General features: G+C 47.1%; 1 protein-coding gene across 1 annotated transcript in view; it reads left to right on the forward strand.

Moving 5' to 3' along the window:
• The window catches only part of ITGA4 (integrin subunit alpha 4), a 531,379-nt gene that overhangs the window by 231,933 nt on the left and 277,929 nt on the right, over positions 1-21,517 (forward strand). The window contains exon 7 of the mRNA XM_086956223.1: positions 14,691-14,776. Within this exon, the coding sequence (XP_086812349.1) occupies positions 14,691-14,776 (86 nt within the window). The remainder of the gene's footprint in view (positions 1-14,690; positions 14,777-21,517) is intronic.

Here is a 21,517-nt window from a genome sequence, read left to right on the forward strand (position 1 = left end):
TTACGTAGGAGCACTTACAAATGACTATGTGTGGTGCAGATGTGATAGTGGAGTGGACTAAGTGATGTGTTAAGGGATCAATGTAGAAGCAGAGAGAGAGCCAAGAAATGCAGTCACAGTCAGAGAAAAAGGCAAGGGATACTGTATCTATGTGGTTGTAGTGGTCCTGTTGGAAGTGGTAAGTAAGTTGCCCGCAGAAAAAAAATCCTCCTATTAGCGGCACTCCTCCATTGCAGCCGACGCTTCGTCCATCGATGTTGGTCACCAGAAGACACCCTGTCCACTGCCTGCCTGATGCTGAATTGTGGCTCGCTACTGTGAAGCCTGACTCCATCCTTTTTTCCCCATTGCAGAGACTGAAACCCGGCCTGTAATTATTCAACGAAAAACAGGAAGTGATATAATATTACAACACCACTGATAAATAAATATAAGGCATGTAGGCTGTGGAGTGCAAAAAGTCACAATTTGTTTTTCCTAGTAGACAGTACAATGTTTTTGAAAGTGCGTACTCTGAGTCACCTTTTGAAGGATGTATGGGCAAATTAATGTATCGGATCTTGCCCCTCAAGCTAGGTGTACTGTAAACTGTGTTTTAGAACAAAATTAGATCTTCCTAGCAGTGCTCCCACCCAGACCCTTACTAAAGCCAGTCGCAAAAATGTAGAAGACCCCCAATCAAATCTCAAAAAACGAGGCCTAGCAGAAAACTGGTGACAAAACTTACTTTGAAAGTAAAAGTAGGCCGAAGTACCCTAATTACCCATTACCCACCGTGGATTGCATTCAAACCACTTGCAAGCAACCAAGCAAAAGTAGCCATAGCCAGCATCGCTCCAAGACTCGAAATCCCCCCCACTCAAACACATGCAATAGAAATACTGCTAACCCTAACGAACCCTAAGTTAAGAATAGTGGCAAAGGCTTTCTTTAACTATGCCAAATCCCCCCTTTCCCACCATGGATTTTCTTCAAATGACTTGCAACCAAAATTACACATTCTCACGAGTGCTCTAAGACCCCAGAACTCAGTTTGAAAAATCTAGAACACCCCGAAACACATGCAATCCTGCTGCTAGGGCTAACCCTAACGAACCCTAAGTTACAAAAAGTGCCAAAACTAAAGGCTTTTCCGCGCGGATTTTGTCCCAACCACTTCTACCCGGTATTAGACCTTCCCAGGAATGCCCCAAGACCCGGCAACCCACCCGCCAAGAAGCGTAACACCCCCAAACAGGCCAAAAGCAAAATCTCATACTTGCAATATTTCTGGGCCTTCGGTCCAAACGCGCTGCGTAGCTAGGCCATAAGTCGGGGTTGGCACGACGGATTTCCTGAAAAGCAAATGCAATCAAGATTAGAGTGTCCCAGCAGTGCTCCCAGACCACGAAACTCACCCGCAAACAGACGGAACCCCCCCTAAGAGCACCTCAAAGGCAAGCAAGTCATCAAAAACACAAAAAAAATTCCGCCTGGGATTTGGTCCAAAACACTTTTATCCGGTATTAGAGCTTCCCAGCAATGGCCCCAGAGCCGTCAACCCAGGAGAAAACGAGTAGAAGACCCCCAAACAGCCAAAGAGCAAAAGTACAAAAATGGGGACTTAGTCACTTTTTCACAAATTTCCCAAATCACTCCGCGCGCGCTCTGCAGCTAGGCCCTAAGTCCCCTCAGCCACCATGGATTTGCTTCAAACCTCTTGCAAAGTAAAGTATATATAGCCAGCAGTGCTCCCACACCACGAAACTCACCCGCAAACACCAGGAAGCCCCCCAAACAGGCCCCCGAAAACGCTACATAGAGCAAAATGTTTGAAATAGCCCAAAAAAAATCGGCCTGGATTTTGTCCCAACCACTTCTACCCGGTATTAGACCTTCCCAGGAATGCCCCAAGACCCGGCAACCCACCCGCCAAGAAGCATAACACCCCCAAACAGGCCAAAAGCAAAATCTCATACTTGCAATATTTCTGGGCCTTCGGTCCAAACGCGCTGCGTAGCTAGGCCATAAGTCGGGGTTGGCACGACGGATTTCCTGAAAAGCAAATGCAATCAAGATTAGAGTGTCCCAGCAGTGCTCCCAGACCACGAAACTCACCCAGAAACACCAGGAAGCCCCCCAAACAGGCCCCCGAAAACGCTACATAGAGCAAAATGTCAGAAATAGCCCAAAAAAAAATCGGCCTGGATTTTGTCCCAACCACTTCTACCCGGTATTAGACCTTCCCAGGAATGCCCCAAGACCCGGCAACCCACCCGCCAAGAAGTATAACACCCCCAAACAGGCCAAAAGCAAAATCTCATACTTGCAATATTTCTGGGCCTTCGGTCCAAACGCGCTGCGTAGCTAGGCCATAAGTCGGGGTTGGCACGACGGATTTCCTGAAAAGCAAATGCAATCAAGATTAGAGTGTCCCAGCAGTGCTCCCAGACCACGAAACTCACCCGCAAACACCAGGAAGCCCCCCAAACAGGCCCCCGAAAACGCTACATAGAGCAAAATGTTTGAAATAGCCCAAAAAAAATCGGCCTGGATTTTGTCCCAACCACTTCTACCCGGTATTAGACCTTCCCAGGAATGCCCCAAGACCCGGCAACCCACCCGCCAAGAAGCATAACACCCCCAAACAGGCCAAAAGCAAAATCTCATACTTGCAATATTTCTGGGCCTTCGGTCCAAACGCGCTGCGTAGCTAGGCCATAAGTCGGGGTTGGCACGACGGATTTCCTGAAAAGCAAATGCAATCAAGATTAGAGTGTCCCAGCAGTGCTCCCAGACCACGAAACTCACCCAGAAACACCAGGAAGCCCCCCAAACAGGCCCCCGAAAACGCTACATAGAGCAAAATGTCAGAAATAGCCCAAAAAAAAATCGGCCTGGATTTTGTCCCAACCACTTCTACCCGGTATTAGACCTTCCCAGGAATGCCCCAAGACCCGGCAACCCACCCGCCAAGAAGTATAACACCCCCAAACAGGCCAAAAGCAAAATCTCATACTTGCAATATTTCTGGGCCTTCGGTCCAAACGCGCTGCGTAGCTGGGCCATAAGTCGGGGTTGGCACGACGGATTTCCTGAAAAGCAAATGCAATCAAGATTAGAGTGTCCCAGCAGTGCTCCCAGACCACGAAACTCACCCGCAAACACCAGGAAGCCCCCCAAACAGGCCCCCGAAAACGCTACATAGAGCAAAATGTCAGAAATAGCCCAAAAAAAAATCGGCCTGGATTTTGTCCCAACCACTTCTACCCGGTATTAGACCTTCCCAGGAATGCCCCAAGACCCGGCAACCCACCCGCCAAGAAGTATAACACCCCCAAACAGGCCAAAAGCAAACTCTCATACTTGCAATATTTCTGGGCCTTCGGTCCAAACGCGCTGCGTAGCTGGGCCATAAGTCGGGGTTGGCAATGGCACGACGGATTTCCTGAAAAGCAAATGCAATCAAGATTAGAGTGTCCCAGCAGTGCTCCCAGACCACGAAACTCACCCAGAAACACCAGGAAGCCCCCCAAACAGGCCCCCGAAAACGCTACATAGAGCAAAATGTCAGAAATAGCCCAAAAAAAAAATCGGCCTGGATTTTGTCCCAACCACTTCTACCCGGTATTAGACCTTCCCAGGAATGCCCCAAGACCCGGCAACCCACCCGCCAAGAAGTATAACACCCCCAAACAGGCCAAAAGCAAAATCTCATACTTGCAATATTTCTGGGCCTTCGGTCCAAACGCGCTGCGTAGCTGGGCCATAAGTCGGGGTTGGCACGACGGATTTCCTGAAAAGCAAATGCAATCAAGATTAGAGTGTCCCAGCAGTGCTCCCAGACCACGAAACTCACCCGCAAACACCAGGAAGCCCCCCAAACAGGCCCCCGAAAACGCTACATAGAGCAAAATGTCAGAAATAGCCCCAAAAAAAATCGGCCTGGATTTTGTCCCAACCACTTCTACCCGGTATTAGACCTTCCCAGGAATGCCCCAAGACCCGGCAACCCACCCGCCAAGAAGTATAACACCCCCAAACAGGCCAAAAGCAAACTCTCATACTTGCAATATTTCTGGGCCTTCGGTCCAAACGCGCTGCGTAGCTGGGCCATAAGTCGGGGTTGGCAATGGCACGACGGATTTCCTGAAAAGCAAATGCAATCAAGATTAGAGTGTCCCAGCAGTGCTCCCAGACCACGAAACTCACCCAGAAACACCAGGAAGCCCCCCAAACAGGCCCCCGAAAACGCTACATAGAGCAAAATGTCAGAAATAGCCCAAAAAAAAATCGGCCTGGATTTTGTCCCAACCACTTCTACCCGGTATTAGACCTTCCCAGGAATGCCCCAAGACCCGGCAACCCACCCGCCAAGAAGTATAACACCCCCAAACAGGCCAAAAGCAAAATCTCATACTTGCAATATTTCTGGGCCTTCGGTCCAAACGCGCTGCGTAGCTGGGCCATAAGTCGGGGTTGGCACGACGGATTTCCTGAAAAGCAAATGCAATCAAGATTAGAGTGTCCCAGCAGTGCTCCCAGACCACGAAACTCACCCGCAAACACCAGGAAGCCCCCCAAACAGGCCCCCGAAAACGCTACATAGAGCAAAATGTCAGAAATAGCCCCAAAAAAAATCGGCCTGGATTTTGTCCCAACCACTTCTACCCGGTATTAGACCTTCCCAGGAATGCCCCAAGACCCGGCAACCCACCCGCCAAGAAGTATAACACCCCCAAACAGGCCAAAAGCAAACTCTCATACTTGCAATATTTCTGGGCCTTCGGTCCAAACGCGCTGCGTAGCTGGGCCATAAGTCGGGGTTGGCACGACGGATTTCCTGAAAAGCAAATGCAATCAAGATTAGAGTGTCCCAGCAATGCTCTCAGACCATGAAACTCACCCACAAACAGACGGAACCCCCCCTAAGAGCACCTCAAAGGCAAGCAAGTCATCAAAAACACAAAAAAATTTCCGCCTCGGATTTGGCACAAACCACTTTTAGTGCTTCCCAGCAATGGCCCCAGACCCGTCAACTCACCTGCAAAGAGGTAGAACAACACCCCCACAAGTGCTGAGTCTTTCTTCATTGGGCGTAAACCAGCCCTCTGCTTTGATGGAAATAGGAGTCTGGAGGAGGAGGATAGAGGAGCATGTTCTTCTGAACTTGTGAACCTGAGGAATGCAGACTGCGGCACCTTCAAATAAATTAGCAAACAAGTGAAGACAGTTCTGCTGATGGGCTTGTCTTTGTGATTATCTGATTAAAGTTTGAATTATATTAACTGTGCACAACAAAGAAAGACAGACACACAGGAATAAAAGTGAATAAGGATGAAAAAGAAAGTTATTGATTCGTTGTCTCATTTTCAGGGCTCGAAGTCGGAATCACGGTCCAGGAATAAGAATAAGGCTTCGTCATCATACTCTGCGAATTCAGCCCGGGTGAGGTCAGTGCCACCTGACAGAGTAGAAATTCCCTCATCTATGGTGCTGGCCACCTCCTCTTCATCCGGCACGCTCTCTCGTACTCTTATATCTGGTGGTATGAGGTGCTGATTCATCTTGATCATTGTTAACCTCTCCACATTTTTGGGCGAGAGGCGGCTCCGTTTGGGAGTTACAATCCCACCAGCCGCACTGAAAACCCGTTCAGAAGACACACTTGCGAGTGGGCAAGACAAGTAGTTTAAAGCCAGGTTGGTGAGCTGTGGCCACAATTCTTTTTTCCCATGCCAATACGCCAATGGGTCAGAATTAACATAGACCTCTGTGGAGTCATTCAGATAGTCCTTCACCATCGACTCAAGGTCCTCCTCCAAGGTTCCTCCACTTTGCGTAGCTCTTGCTGTGCCTCTGGCCTTTTGAGAACCAAACCCACGCAGAGCTAGCCAATCCTCTTCAGCCTCCAATGTTTCTGCTGTCTTTCGTGCAGATGATGCGGTTGCCGGTGTCTTTAACGGCTGAGAGGTCACTTGTGCCACAGCCACAGGTGCAGAAGTGGATTGTTTTGACTGGGGATGGCCTGCTGATGTACTGCCATTTCCTTCAATTTCCAGCCGTTCTGTTTCAAACTTCTTGGCTGACAAGGCTAGCCAACGTTTGTACTTTGTAACATCTTCATCAGCAAAAGGAAAGAATGCTCTGCCTGCCAGCGCCTTTTTGTAGCGTGGATCCAGAATAGTAGCACAAATGTAATGCTGTTCTGAGTGGATCTTTTGAAGACGTTCATCACCTTGTAGGAGCTCTAATAATGTCTCAGCCAGAAGCAAAGAGTCTTTCTTTTTGTCATCTTTTCGAAACACAGAACACACCTCCTTCAGTTGGTCCTCCAGCATGTACAACAATGGGATAGCTTTTCCCAAATTAGAGTCCTCCTTGCTGACTGCACGTGTGAAGACCTCAAAAGGACGAAGCATGCGTGTTAGGCTTTCAACTATGTTCCATTGCGGCCCACCCATCCTCAGCTCCTCTATACCCTCTTTCAAGAAAAATTGATCGAGTTGCGTATACTGCTCATACAGACGCTCAAGCATGTAGAAGGTTGAGTTCCAACGTGTTACCACCTCCTGGATGAGTGCTTTCACTGGCATTTGACTTTGATATAGCATGCTCCTCAGCTGCTTGCGGGCCTTAAAAGAATGCCTGAAATGCTTGCAAATTTTTCGGCAGTTGTCCAATACACTGTACGCTGCACTGCGTTTATTACCCAAGAATTTTTGGACAACCAGGTTTATACAGTGCGCCAAACACGGCACTCTGAAATAGTAACCGTCCCTCATGGCCTTAACTATATTGGAGCCATTGTCTGTGGAAACATAACCAACCTTGCGTTTTAGTGGGGACAGACAGTTAAGGACCTTTGTGTTAAAGACATCCAAAATGTTTTCTGCTGTGTGACGTTTCTCCAAACCAAACATGGCTAGTGTTGCATGTTTCCGAGCACCTTTAAAAACAATGTTAGTGTCAACACCTGAGTTTAGCTTTGCTTTAGCCCCTGAAAAAGAGACCCAGTGTGCAGTGATGCACATGTAATCAGCGCCTGCGCCACTGGTCCACATGTCTGTTGTCAGATGTATAGTGTGAACAGCACTCTTCTCCAAAGCTGCCCCAATCACCTTCAGAACATCTTCATGTAGTGCTGGAACCGCAACTCGGGCAAAATAGAACCGGCTAGGAACCTTCCATTTAGGGCAGAGCACTGTCACTAATTCTAGAAAACCAACCCCTTCTACAAAAGAAAAAGGGAGAAGGTCCAGAGCTAGCATTTTAGCCAGCTTAGTGTTATACAGACGGGTCATTGGGTGGTTGCGTTCATATTGCGCTTCTGTAAACAACATCTTTTTAATGTTGCCCTGGACCAATGATTTACGGGATGATGATGATCTCTTCGACCCAGTTACGCTCGCTGATGAACTTTTCCGCATTGATGTCTCACTCTCTCCCACACTCTTAGTGTGGCTCCCATGGGGTGTGCTGCTGACATGGGAACTGGGTGTAAGTGAAGTGTTTGAATCGTCTTCTTCTACCTCCTCGTCATCAGCAGATGACAAATCAACGTTTTCATTACGTGCAATTCCGGCTTTCTTGACCGCCTCTAGGTGCGGAAACCATTCGACAGGGTGCCTTCTCTCAAGATGACCTCTCTGGCCTCCGGTACCATAGTTAGAACCAAGCTTACCACGACTATATCGAAGCTTACAAAGGCTACAAATGGCTACGTTTTCCTTTTTTGGGCAAACACTAAAGAAGTCCCAAACTGGAGACTTGAAATGTCTTCGGGGGCCGGAGGAGGCGGCGATACTGGTGGTGGTGGTCCTGCTGCTAATGACAGATGAAGTGGAGGATGTGGATTGCCGAACTTCAGTACGTTTTGCACTTTCACCACCACGAATTGAGGTCGAGGACGAGGTGGGTACCTTCTTGCGAGGAAGAAATATGGAAGCGGTAGGTTTTGGTGTACTACTTAACTCCAAATCTAATGATTCCATTTCCATTGCCTCCTCGCCGACATCATCATCACGCTCAGCAGCTTCTCGGGATAGGGTCAAAATGTCTCTTTGCTGCATGCCCGGTGGGGCTGCAGTGACCTTTGTGATGACTGCCTCGTCGTCATCGTGAGAGGCTTCATCACCAGCAGTATCTGTCACTTCTTGTTGAGCCTCATCACACTCCATAGGTTTGAGTTTTTGGACGACCTTCCTTTTACGCTTAGGTACCGGTGGCAGATCATGGTGTGCCTCTGCCTCACTGTCAGACCGCAGTTGTCGTGGTTCCCAAGACAGATCACTTGCACCAGAACGAGGTGGGCTTGAAGAAGATGTAGACACCCCCCTTGATCTTTTCCTTGCTAGGGATGTGGAAGACAATGAATGATCATCAGGAGGAGTGGCTTCCAATGATACCTCAGCTTCATTGTCGATTTCCAAATGTGCCCCTACTTCGGGAGGAACAACTATTGTGGGCACTTGTGAACGTCCATGCACCTTTGCTTGCGCATCTCCTTTTGCTGCCTCTCCTTCCACATGTACTTGGGCGTGTACTTGCACATGGTGTTGTTGTTGCGGCTGTGGTTGTTCAACACTTGTCAGATGAGTTACAACAACCTGTGTTGATTCAGGGACATTGCTGCTACTTTCTTGCGATGAGCCAACATCACTGGTCGATGGTGATTGGAGAAGTACACTGACTGCCTCTGAAGCACTCAAGGGCTTTGACTTAAGTTGGCGTGGTGGTGGAGGCACTGAACCCAATGGAGCAGGGGTGCTGCTCTCAGGTTGGTCCCCAGCAGATCCTGCTGCTGCAGGCGTACTTTTTTTTTTGCTCCCAAAAAAAGTGGTGGGTGGCACACCAGCCTCCTTGGTAACTTGCTTCTTCTGCTCCTTACTAGCAACTTTCTTGCTAGAGGAGCTACGGAGAACTTTCTTTGGGGCCATCTTCTTCAGAGCAGGTCAGACAGCAGGCCGCAGTTGCACGAATTGTAGAGTTGTCTGAGGCCAGACGTGACGTCGCGTGACGTTATGCTGCACACACACACCGCTGCAGGACTTCTTCCTGGCACTGGTGGTTCTCTTGAGTCTTGTGCACCTAAAAAAAATGGAAGACAGAGGAACATCAGTTCAGTTATAGAGCACAAAAAAATCGAAAAACACTGCAAAATCAGCACAATCCCAATACATCCATGCCCTCCATAATGTTTAAATTCAAGACAACCCACAGAAAGACTAGGCCCATGCAAGACTCACTACCCCTGGGCATAAATAAAGGTTGAAAAGTAGGCAAAATGGTTGGAGGCCTAACAACAAAGCCTGCATTCAAAATGGCCACTTGCCTGCCAAGCACATGGCCAGTGCCTGTAGCTGCACTCAAAATGGCCACCAGCCACATGGCATGTCCCTCCCCATGAACACCCCCAAAAATCGAAAAACACTGCAAAATCAGCACAATCCCATTCCATCCATGATGTTTAAATTCAAGACAGCCCACAGAAAGACTAGGCCCCATGCACCACTCACTACCCCTGGTCAAGGCCCCAACAACAGGTCAAAAATCGAAAAACACAAAATTTTACAAAAAAAAAAAATCGAAAAACACAGAAAAATCAGCACAATCCCAATTCATCTATGGCCTCCATGATGTTTAAATTCAAGACAACCCACAGAAATACTAGGCCCATGCAAGACTCACTACCCCTGGCATAAATAAAGGTTGAAAAGTAGGCAAAATGGTTGGAGGCCTAACAACAAAGCCTGCATTCAAAATGGCCACTTGCCTGCCAGCACATGGCCAGTGCCTGTAGCTGCACTCAAAATGGCCACCAGCCACATGGCATGTCCCTCCCCATGAACACCCCCAAAAATCGAAAAACACTGCAAAATCAGCACAATCCCATTCCATCCATGATGTTTAAATTCAAGACAGCCCACAGAAAGACTAGGCCCCATGCACCACTCACTACCCCTGGTCAAGGCCCCAACAACAGGTCAAAAATCGAAAAACACAAAATTTTACAAAAAAAAAAAATCGAAAAACACAGAAAAATCAGCACAATCCCAATTCATCTATGGCCTCCATGATGTTTAAATTCAAGACAACCCACAGAAATACTAGGCCCATGCAAGACTCACTACCCCTGGCATAAATAAAGGTTGAAAAGTAGGCAAAATGGTTGGAGGCCTAACAACAAAGCCTGCATTCAAAATGGCCACTTGCCTGCCAGCACATGGCCAGTGCCTGTAGCTGCACTCAAAATGGCCACCAGCCACATGGCATGTCCCTCCCCATGAACACCCCCAAAAATCGAAAAACACTGCAAAATCAGCACAATCCCATTCCATCCATGATGTTTAAATTCAAGACAGCCCACAGAAAGACTAGGCCCCATGCACCACTCACTACCCCTGGTCAAGGCCCCAACAACAGGTCAAAAATCGAAAAACACAAAATTTTACAAAAAAAAAAAATCGAAAAACACAGAAAAATCAGCACAATCCCAATTCATCTATGGCCTCCATGATGTTTAAATTCAAGACAACCCACAGAAATACTAGGCCCATGCAAGACTCACTACCCCTGGCATAAATAAAGGTTGAAAAGTAGGCAAAATGGTTGGAGGCCTAACAACAAAGCCTGCATTCAAAATGGCCACTTGCCTGCCAGCACATGGCAAGTGCCTGTAGCTGCACTCAAAATGGCCACCAGCCACATGGCATGTCCCTCCCCATGAACACCCCCAAAAATCGAAAAACACTGCAAAATCAGCACAATCCCATTCCATCCATGATGTTTAAATTCAAGACAGCCCACAGAAAGACTAGGCCCCATGCACCACTCACTACCCCTGGTCAAGGCCCCAACAACAGGTCAAAAATCGAAAAACACAAAATTTTACAACAAAAAAAAATCGAAAAACACAGAAAAATCAGCACAATCCCAATTCATCTATGGCCTCCATGATGTTTAAATTCAAGACAACCCACAGAAATACTAGGCCCATGCAAGACTCACTACCCCTGGCATAAATAAAGGTTGAAAAGTAGGCAAAATGGTTGGAGGCCTAACAACAAAGCCTGCATTCAAAATGGCCACTTGCCTGCCAGCACATGGCCAGTGCCTGTAGCTGCACTCAAAATGGCCACCAGCCACATGGCATGTCCCTCCCCATGAACACCCCCAAAAATCGAAAAACACTGCAAAATCAGCACAATCCCATTCCATCCATGATGTTTAAATTCAAGACAGCCCACAGAAAGACTAGGCCCCATGCACCACTCACTACCCCTGGTCAAGGCCCCAACAACAGGTCAAAAATCGAAAAACACAAAATTTTACAAAAAAAAAAAATCGAAAAACACAGAAAAATCAGCACAATCCCAATTCATCTATGGCCTCCATGATGTTTAAATTCAAGACAACCCACAGAAAGAATCAGTCCACCCACCACTGAGTACCCCTGGGAAAAGGCCCCAAAACAGCCCAAAAATCGAAAATCCCAAAATTTTAGTTGCAGCAACTGTAATGCCCCAAACAAACTTACTTGTAAAATTTCTAATCCAACAGTGATCCAAAGAAAGTCAAAAAGGCCTCAAATCCAAAGATCCAGCAGCATCCACAAAAGGTAATCCTTCCAGGTCCACATCCGAATGAAAAGTGACCAGGAGATGGACAAAGCACTGGGAGGAGCCTGCTGAACAGGAACAGGAAGTTGAAGACTATGGGGCACTTCCTTCCTCCCACCCCCCTGCCCCCCTCCCCAAAATGGACTCCTCGCTAAAAAAGTGCAGGCAAATGTCAAACTAAGGAGTTATTCACATAAAAATCATCATTTCTAGAAGGTTTATGCTGCTTGCTGGTGGATTTCTTGTGCAGAATTGCAAATTTATATTTTCGCGCGCCGCATCTCAAATCTCGCAATTTGCGAAGTACCGCGAGACGTGATCTCGCCGTACTCGCGTTGACAAACTCTCGCTGGCAAGCCGCGATGACGTAATCGCGCTCGCCAATTCCCGCGGGATCACACAGCAAGATCCAAAATGGCGCAGCACTCGCAAACTATCGAAAAAAACAACTCGGCAAACGATGATAAACGCCGCGCGCCGCAAAAATTGTATCACCAACGCCGCGCGCCGCCAAAAAAATCCGCTGCGTGCGAATTTGCGGATTTTGCGGGAAATCCGCAAATCTCGCGGATTGCGGATTTCCCGAAAATCCGCAAAATCCGCGAGCGGAACGGATTTTCCGCCCACGCTTAGATCCCATTCAGTTACAGTTTCTGAATCCTTAAAAATGTGCCTGAGCGGTTTGATTATGATGTGAATGTGACTAAGGCCCAAATAATTCATTAACTGTTAGACATATATGAGTGTACATTTCTATATTTGTGTCTGTGAACACCACAAACTTGTTTTGTAATGGAGACATTCACACTACGGAATTAATCTAATTTCTGTGCCAATGAGTCTTACAAGATGAACCTTAAATGAAAGATCTCTTGGTCAAAATTATACATTAGTTTCATAGTCATCCTCATCACTTCCCAATTGACATCAATCAATCAATCAGTTTATTTGTAGAGCGCACTACTTACCCGTGAGGGTCTCAAGGTGCTGGGGGGGGGTGCAGGGGGGGGTGCGGGGTGCTGCTACTGCTCGAACAGCCAGGTCTTGAGGAGTCTCCTGAAGGTCAGCAGGTCCTGGGTCTGTCGTAGGCGGATGGGGACGGTGTTCCAGGTTTTTGTGGTGAGGTGGGAGAACGATCTGCCGCCGGCGGTCGCTCGACGGATGCGGGGGACGGTGGCGAGGGCGAGGTCAGCGAAACAAAGCTGACTGTTCAGGGTGTAGAAGGTGAGTCGTTTGTTGAGGTACGCTGGTTCGGTGTTGTGGAGTGCTTTGTGAGCGTGGGTGAGGAGCTTGGAGGTGATCCTCTTGTTGACGGGGAGCCAGTGCAGGTCTTTCAGATGGGCTGTGATGTGGCTGTGGCTGGAAATGTTGAGGATGAGGCATGCAGAGGCGTTCTGTATGCTTTGTAGTCGTTTCTGGAGTTTGGCTGAGGATCACGCGTAGAGAGCGTTGCCGTAGTCCAGTCTGCTGCTGACGAGGGCCTGGGTGGCCGTCCTTCTGGTTCCAGTGGGAGTTCATCTGTAGATCTTGCGGAGCATGCGGAGGGTGTTGAAGCTGGAGGAGGAGACGGCGTTTAGTTGCTGGGTCATTGACAACGCAGAGTCCAGGATGACTCCCAGGTTGTGTGTGTGTGTGCGTGGTCAGTGGGCGCGGGGCAGCTCCCAGTGTGGCCGGCCACCATGTGTCGTCCCAGGCGGAGGGGGTGGATCTGATGATGAGGACCTCCGTCTTGTCTGAGTCAGTTCCAGGCAGCTGTTCATCATCCATTCGGCGATGGCCTTCATTCCTTCGTGGAGGTTGGATTTGGCAGCGGTGGGGCCCTTGGTGAGGGAGAGGATCAGCTGTGTGTAGTCAACGTATGTGATGATGTTGAAGGTCGTGCGATTGAACGATGTCGGCGAGCGGTGCCATGTAGACGTTGAAGAGTGTCGGGCTGAGGGACGATCCTTGGGGTACGCCGCAGATGATCTTGGTGTCTTTGGAGCAGAATGGGGAAGGCGGACCCTCTGTGTTCTCTCGGTGAGGAAGGAGGTGGTCCAGTCCAGTGCTTTGTCTTGTATCCCTGCGTTGTGGAGGCGTGTGCGGAGGGTGTGGTGGCAGACTGTGTCAAAGCGGCCGAGAGGTCCAGGAGGATGAGGGCCGCGGTTTCTCTGTTGTCCAGCATGGCCCTGATGTCATCGGTGGCGGCGATGAGGGCTGTTTTGGTGCTGTGGTTGCTGCGGAATCCAGATTGGGACGGGTCCAGGATGTTGCTCTTTTCGAGGAATGAGGTCAGTTGCCTGTTGACAATCTTCTCGATGACTTTCGACGGGAACAGGAGGAGGGAGATGGGCCGGAAGTTATTGAGGTCCTTGGGGTCTGCCTTGGGTTTCTTGAGTAGGGCATGTGATACGCTGTCTTATTGAAACAATTTAAATTAACAGTTTTGTTATCCTTGTAATATTTCCTTGTTGTCTAATAATCATGGAGGCAAAGGGGCGTCTGAAGTGAGAAATAAAGTAATTAGCTTTGCATGTAGAAAGACTGAGTCAAGTTGGCATACATTAGGGGACGGGCTGGTTGGAAGATGTTAATGATGCTACAAAAAATTATTTTGTAACTGATTATTTGAGCAAAAGATGAGGGAAGTGGCATAGAGACTTGACCAAAGTTGGAATTAAAATTTGGAATATAATCAAAAATGAGAATTGCGACCCAATCTGTTGAAATTATTGTAATAAGCTAACACAGACAACCGATTGAAAGGTTAAGTATTATTTGAATTGGGATGAATCATGTAGTTTAGACCTTCTGCCCTACACCTACCTTTCAATTTGAAACCCAAAATATGTTTTAGAGCATGATGTATTTGAAAAAAAAAACGGTTGGGCTCAAATAGACTATAGATCTGTGCGATACACTACTCAAATATCAATGGGACACTTCTGGTAAGGGTAATAAAAACAGATGGAGAATGTATTTTAGTTCTTATAAAGTTCAAACAAAAAAGGCTATCAATTAAAATTCAGATATATTTGGTATATCAAAGAAAGGTAATCCCTAAAAAAGTAATTACCTGGAAAACTAATGTACATTTTCTTACAATTTAAGGTTATGCTGTCGGAGCAGGCCATTTTCGGAATTCCATTGACTATGAAGTGATTGGTGGAGCCCCCCAATACGAGCAGATTGGTATGGTAAGTTTTAAAGACTTAAGTGTATCAATTTGAGATTACACAAGTATTAGCATATAACAGTACCATGCTTAAAGACAAAATTCATTAGGTTTGTTTGTTCTGTATGAATCTTTCAATATCTGTTATCTTAAACAGCTATCATCATCATGTATACAGAGGTTTCATAGCAGAGGACATTTTAATCCTCTAAGAAAACAAGAAGACTGACATGAATATGATTAAAAGTGTTTTAGTATGATCCAATAGTGCATTTTCGACTGCTAGTTGGGAAAGAATTTCGAAAGAAAAGAGTTCCTATTCGCTGTGTCACATCATGTGCTGAAAGCTGCCCACAAATTTACAAAATAATACAAGTATGTGATGCGACTATCCTAGTTAAGGTTAGAGTAAAAACCTTGAGTGTGTTCTTTGATATGTCATGATATGTCATGATATGTCATGAGAATAGGCAGATAAATTCCGTACTAGCCTCTCCTAGTTACCACAGTGAGCTATTTTTAGAACATGACCTAACCTGGATGAGTGAACCAGGGCAGAGGTGGCATAAAGCTGTAAAGGTTAAAACAATTAAAAATATAATTTTAAGTGATACAGAATCCCACATTTACAGCACTTACCAACCTTTGCTATTATGAACACCTTATTTCTACCTGGCAAGGTAGGCATTGGTTGCCAGTGCAGGTATGGGTAAAATTTAACGTGCTACCTCTGACACTTAAGGCAATTTGTCATGATGCACCAGAGTATTTAAAGAATATCATCTTATAGCAAATACAAATCAACAGTTGGTCCTGACGAAGATAAATCGTATCTGGTCTGGAAGGCTAAGTTTTCCCTCTTAAGCAACCTCTTTAGCAGCCTACCAGATCAAATGTCAGTAAGTATCCTCCCTATAAGGGATTTTGAATGACAGTTCTACAAAAAAGTATTTGGGTTGCTGTATGGGCTCAAGCGCTTTATAAATAAATATAGTGAAGATGATGATGATAGAAGTAAAAACATAGTAAACATATGTTAGGTTATGTCTATATGTATATTACACTAATCAGTAATCACCCCTGAAGGGTATCAAGGCACTTGAGTAGGTGAGTGTCCTCGCAGAGTAAATTGAAAGCCAGGTCTTAAGCTTCTTGTGGAACTCAAGAGGTGAGGAGGAGGCTCTCATATGTTGTGGGTGGTCCTTCCATATTTTTGGTGTGATGCCTGAGAACCAACACATAATAGATAAAAAGTATGGAGAGCACGTTTGGCACATATATTGTGTGTTGGTATTTACAGTATTGTTTTATTGTGTGTTGGCATATTTTTTGTGTGCATTTTATAGTGTTTGTGTGTAGTTTGCTATTTATAAGAATCCATCAGCAAAATATCCATTGGTACTCATTCAATTTCTTAGTAACTCATCCAGGGTGAAGTTAAATGCAAGGTTTTAAATAGGTTCTATTTAAAGAACTATATAACCCACTCAAGCCCCTTCTCAAAATAACCCCTTTGAGTTTTATTGAAATCATGAATGTTTGTGCTGTGGACTGCTGTTATTTGCGTTATTTGCAGCATTAGTCAAAAGCCTAAAGTAAACACTATAAGCCCAACTACCACAGATGAGAACCTGGGAGGATAGAGAATGGACAATCCCTCTATTTCGATGTTTTTCCACACTAACACCGAACCTACACAGGTCACATTTACACTAAACTTATTTAATGTCCATGTGGATAGAATCTGAAATGGACTGCATACTGGAGACTGATCATGTGTTAGTATGGGGTTCTTTGAACTTCGATTCGGGATGAAAAGCAGGACTTTATTTGGGTGCTTAAGGGTGGGTCTCTGAATTCTTAGATCTCAAAGAAAACAATTTGTTCTTCCTAGCAATACCCCCCAAGTGTTACATTTGGGATGTGTTTAAAGCAATGGCAAGGGGGATGCCGATTTCAACCAATGTGACTAAATATATGGGACTGAGACAACAAAAACTGAGGAAGCTGAAAAAAAGAGGTGAAAAGCGACACAACTTGGTATTTGGCACAAAAGAAAAGAGAGAATGATTTGCTAGACTGCATGCTGATATAATTTGCAAAACAATGCTCATTCTGAGTGGCACAATAATTTCAGTGGTTCTGGAACAAGAATTACTGGGCCTATCCAACCTAGAAGATGTGGTGTTTCATCAAAGAGATTTCTGCTTGTGGAGGCAGACTAAGCCTCCGTTTGAAACACTGGGGGAAACCACAGAAAAATCAGCATGGAAGCACAGGTTCCCCCATGTTATTCTCCAAATCTTGTTATGCCATTATTTCCCGTCTCCAGAATTACCAGGACCCCCACTAATAGTCATTTGAAAGTAGGGAAATTCTTAAGGTCCTTGGTGAAGATATATTTAATTAATACAAGCAGGACCAGACTGGCTGTAGCAGGCAACGGACTTCTTCCTGGTGGGCCGGAAGGGTGAGGGCTGTTTTTATTCTAGTGGAGGCTGTTTTTACGTCTCGCTAGAGACTAGCGCTTGCGCTAGACTAGCGAGACATTTAGTAAGCGGCTTTTTCAAGTGCTGCTAAGCCTCCCACCAGCTTGCCTTAAAACACACAAGCGCACGCTGTTGCTGATCTCTTTCCCTTTCGCAATCGCACACTCTCATGCGCGCACACACAGCTCCCGCATATCCCTTTTACTTTTGCGGCCGTGTCAGTTTCACGGCCGCGTGGCCATTGCTTGTTCTCTGTTCTTGCTCCTTTTCTGGTCCTGGTTCTCAGCCGCTTTGAGGGAGGGATCCTCCGTTCTTCACTTCAAAATGTCGCAGCCATTTCCAAGATGCACAGTTTTGTCAGCTTTAATCTCCTTCAGTGGGCATCGGAGACTTCCGACAGGAAGCGCAGACCATACGTCAGAGGTCTTCAAACTTTTTGATGCCGAGACCCCCATGTAAAACCTTTTTAGGGGTAAGGACCCCCTTCCGACAAAAGTTTCTAGAAACTGGTACTCCTCATCATCAACTTTTAACAAACGTAAATGCGCCTGTTAGACCTCATCACATCCATCCATCATTCATCCACCCACACTTTCACACATCCATCCATCCTTTCATCCTTCCATCCATCCATCCATCCATCCATCCTTCATCCATCCACCCTTTCATCTTTCCATCCATCCACCCTTCCATCCATCCACCCATCATTCATCCACCCACCTTTTCACACATCCATCCATCATTCATCCATGCAACCTTTTATCCATCCATACATCCATCCACCCTTTCATCCTCCCATCCATCCTTCATCCATCCACCCTTTCATCCTTCCATCCATCCATCCATCCTTTATCCGTCCACCCTTTCATCCATCCATCCACCCATCATTCATCCATGCAACCTTTTATCCATCCATACATCCATCCACCCTTTCATCCTCCCATCCATCCTTCATCCATCCACCCTTTCATCCTTCCATCCATCCATCCATCCTTCATCAATCCACCCTTTCATCCTTCCATCCACCCACCCTTTCATCCATTCATCCACCCTTTCATCCATCCATTCATCCTTCATCCATCCACCCTTTCATCCATCCATCTTTTCACACATCCATCCATCCATCATTCATCCATGCAACCTTTAATCCATCCATACATCCTTCATCCATCTACCCTTTCATCCTTCCATTCATCCACCCTTTCATCCATCCATCCTTTCATCCATCCATCCACCCTTTCATCCATCCATTCCTCATTCATCCACCCACCTTTTCACACATCCATCCATCCTTCATCCTTACATCCATCCATCCACCCATCATTCAACCACCCACCTTTTTTGTGCCTCTCTCATGGGGGGGTCAGTATCTCTCAGCGTCTTCTTCCTTCTTTCCCGATCATGGGAGGGCATCTCTGTGCCTCCCTGCTGGGGGCGGGGGACGTGTCACGGGACCCACAGCTCCAGGCGCGCAATATCCATTGACCTCAAAGGGCTACACTACAGCCTGCTCCCCCAAATCCCCTTCCGCCCCCCCCTCCCCTCCTCCCCAGCTCGAAACGGCTTCAGGGACACACACACACACAGCCACACCCGAGTACTTGACAGGTCTTTAAAAGACCTTTTACTGATTAATGAGGCTTTGCTGTTTAACACACCTCGGTGTGAATTAGGCCTCCACCGTGAGCACCCTCGATCAGCCCAAGCCAGGAACTGAACTCTGACAGAATCTGCGACCCCCTTCCAAGGACTCCACGACCCCCCTGGGGGTCGCGCCCCACAGATTGAAGACCTCTGCCATACGTCATGCCTTGTTTGCTACCCTTTCTTCTCTTAACTAGCCCACCCCGCCCCTCTACCTCCCCTATTCAATCCCGGCTACCTCCCCACGCCCGTTCCTCCATCGGCCCCTCCCTCTCTTCTCGGATTGTAAGGACCCCCACCCCGCAATATCCCCCCCACTCCCTCGCCCTGCCTAACCCGCTCTGAGTTTCTTCACCTTGGTCCCTCACTCCGCGGTCCCTCCTTCCACTCTCAGGCCCTGTCCGCCCCTCCCGTTCTCTTGTGCGGTTCATGTGCGTCATTCTCGGACCCTGCCCGTCCCTCTCCATTTTCTTACCTTGTGTCCCCCTCTCTCTCCTTCCTTTGTACATACCCTGGACTCTCTTAATTTCTATTTCCTGCCCCTGTCCCTCTTCTGCAGCCGCATCTCTCTCTTTTCTTATCCTGCCTGTCCCTCTCACACCAGCAGTTCTTTCTCCACCCTCCTCTCTCTCATTTCTACGGTGCTGTTTTCTCTTCTCTTATCCTGCCTCTGCCGCTCACTCCTTTCTGATAATCATTCTCCACCCTCTGCAGACACCCCCCCTCAGTTATTCTGCCCACCCATCTCTTCCTCCTGCATATGCTGATCCCATCCCTGTCTTCAACCATCCCACAGCCTTGCCAGATCTCTGTTCCCAGGCCCTGTCTGTCTCTCTGTCTCTTATCTCTGTTGTCCGTGCTCTCTCTTCTTCTATGGCCGTCATCCCCGCATTCTGTTTTCCGAGGGAGAGGCAGACAGCTAAACTAGGAACATGCCGCCTAAAAGAAATGTAAATGTATGGAGTTGGCTAATTTACAAAAGTAAAGGCTGCTTGGAATTGTATAGGTGTTAATTGATGGAGTCACTTGAAGTTTTCTAATGACAAAGACTTATTATATATGAGAGGTTTTGTAAGGGTATATATATAACCAGATCAGCTGCTATGGAGTGACTGTTTTTAATGAAAAGTTATACAAATTATTGCCACTTGGTACAGTCAGCGTATTACTAAAATCTATTCTTTGGAACACATTTTTTAATCTTAAACCTATTGTTTGCTCACTTTGTGGCAGACTATCTAATACTGTGTATAATGCAAGTTTTAAGTAATGATTTCTACATTCACAGTGCTTTCTGTCATCGGTTGAAACCTCGTAGCACTAAAAATACACTATTAACCACTGCACCAATCTGGGTCGAATTCTTTGGCTCTTTGTTTCACACACAGACATCTGCATTGATCACATGAAATAATACAGGTTTCCAGCTGTGGTTTCTCCAAATGGGCGGGGGAGCGTCGCCCCACTGACCACTGAGAGCCGCCAGTGAAAAAATAAAATGGCAATGAAATACATGATTTCATTGTCATTTTATTTTTCCAATGTGTGCGCCGCAGAAAATCAAATTTGTAGAATCCCCCACCATGACTCATGCCTATTTGCCCCCCCGCAAGCCAGTAAATGATGGTTTTAACACTGTGGTATATTGCCATACCTTTTTGCAGTGCATATTGGTAGTAGTGTTGATCATTGTTAGCCTCTGTGAGAAAGTGCCATCTTTCTTGCCTTGGTATGCCCCCACTTTTTTCTGAACTGCTGATGTACTTTAACTGAGTGTGCACTGGGTCCCTGCCAATCAGGTACCCAGGGCCTGTGCTCCTTCCCTAAAACAATGCAAAAACAAAATACCCAATTGGCAGCTCTGGCCACCTGCCAGCCCCTAGTAAATGGTGCCCTAGGTACTCAGGGCATGGTGACCAGAGAAGCCCCCTGAGGGCTGCAGCACTGATTGTGCCACCCTCAGGGGCCCTGTACCTTGGCACCCAAACACTGCCTTTGCAGGCTGAGTGCCTAAGTACAGAACTAAAACAAGAGTCGACATGGCACCCAGCCCTGGGTGCCATGCCCACAGAACCCACTGCCCTGGCATACTTCAGCCACCCCTCTAGCTGGGTGCCCTATGCCAGAGGTGAGGGCACCGGTGCATGAGCTCTGTGCTCCCTACAGTACACAGGGCCATTCCTGGGCACTGTAAGTGCAGTGATGCCATTTAAGAGTATATGGTGCGGGGAGGTCGTCATTACAAACTCCACAGCACTATAATGGCTACACTGAAGACTGACAAGTTTGGTACCAAACTTCTAAGCACATTAAACTAGCGCTGATGTCAGTGTGGGATTTAATGTAACATGCACGAGAGGGCATCTTAGAGATGCCCTCCAAAACCCGAACCTACAATCACGTCTGGGCTGAGTGGCTGCAGAGGCTGCCACCCAGCAGACATGTTACTGGACCCCTGGGTGGAGAGCCCCCCACTCTCCTGGGTCTGCAACCAAGCCCATCCTGGGCTAGGTGCTATGTCTCCTCCCCCAGGATGGACAGGGGGAAGCTTCAAAGGCATACCGCCTCTGAGAGCTTCTCCAGACCATTTGCTGCGTCCAGCAACCAGCCCCCCACCAGTCCTACCCCCA

This window comes from Lissotriton vulgaris, chromosome 2_1 (assembly GCF_964263255.1).
Source record: "Lissotriton vulgaris chromosome 2_1, aLisVul1.2, whole genome shotgun sequence".
NCBI lineage: Eukaryota > Metazoa > Chordata > Amphibia > Caudata > Salamandridae > Lissotriton > Lissotriton vulgaris.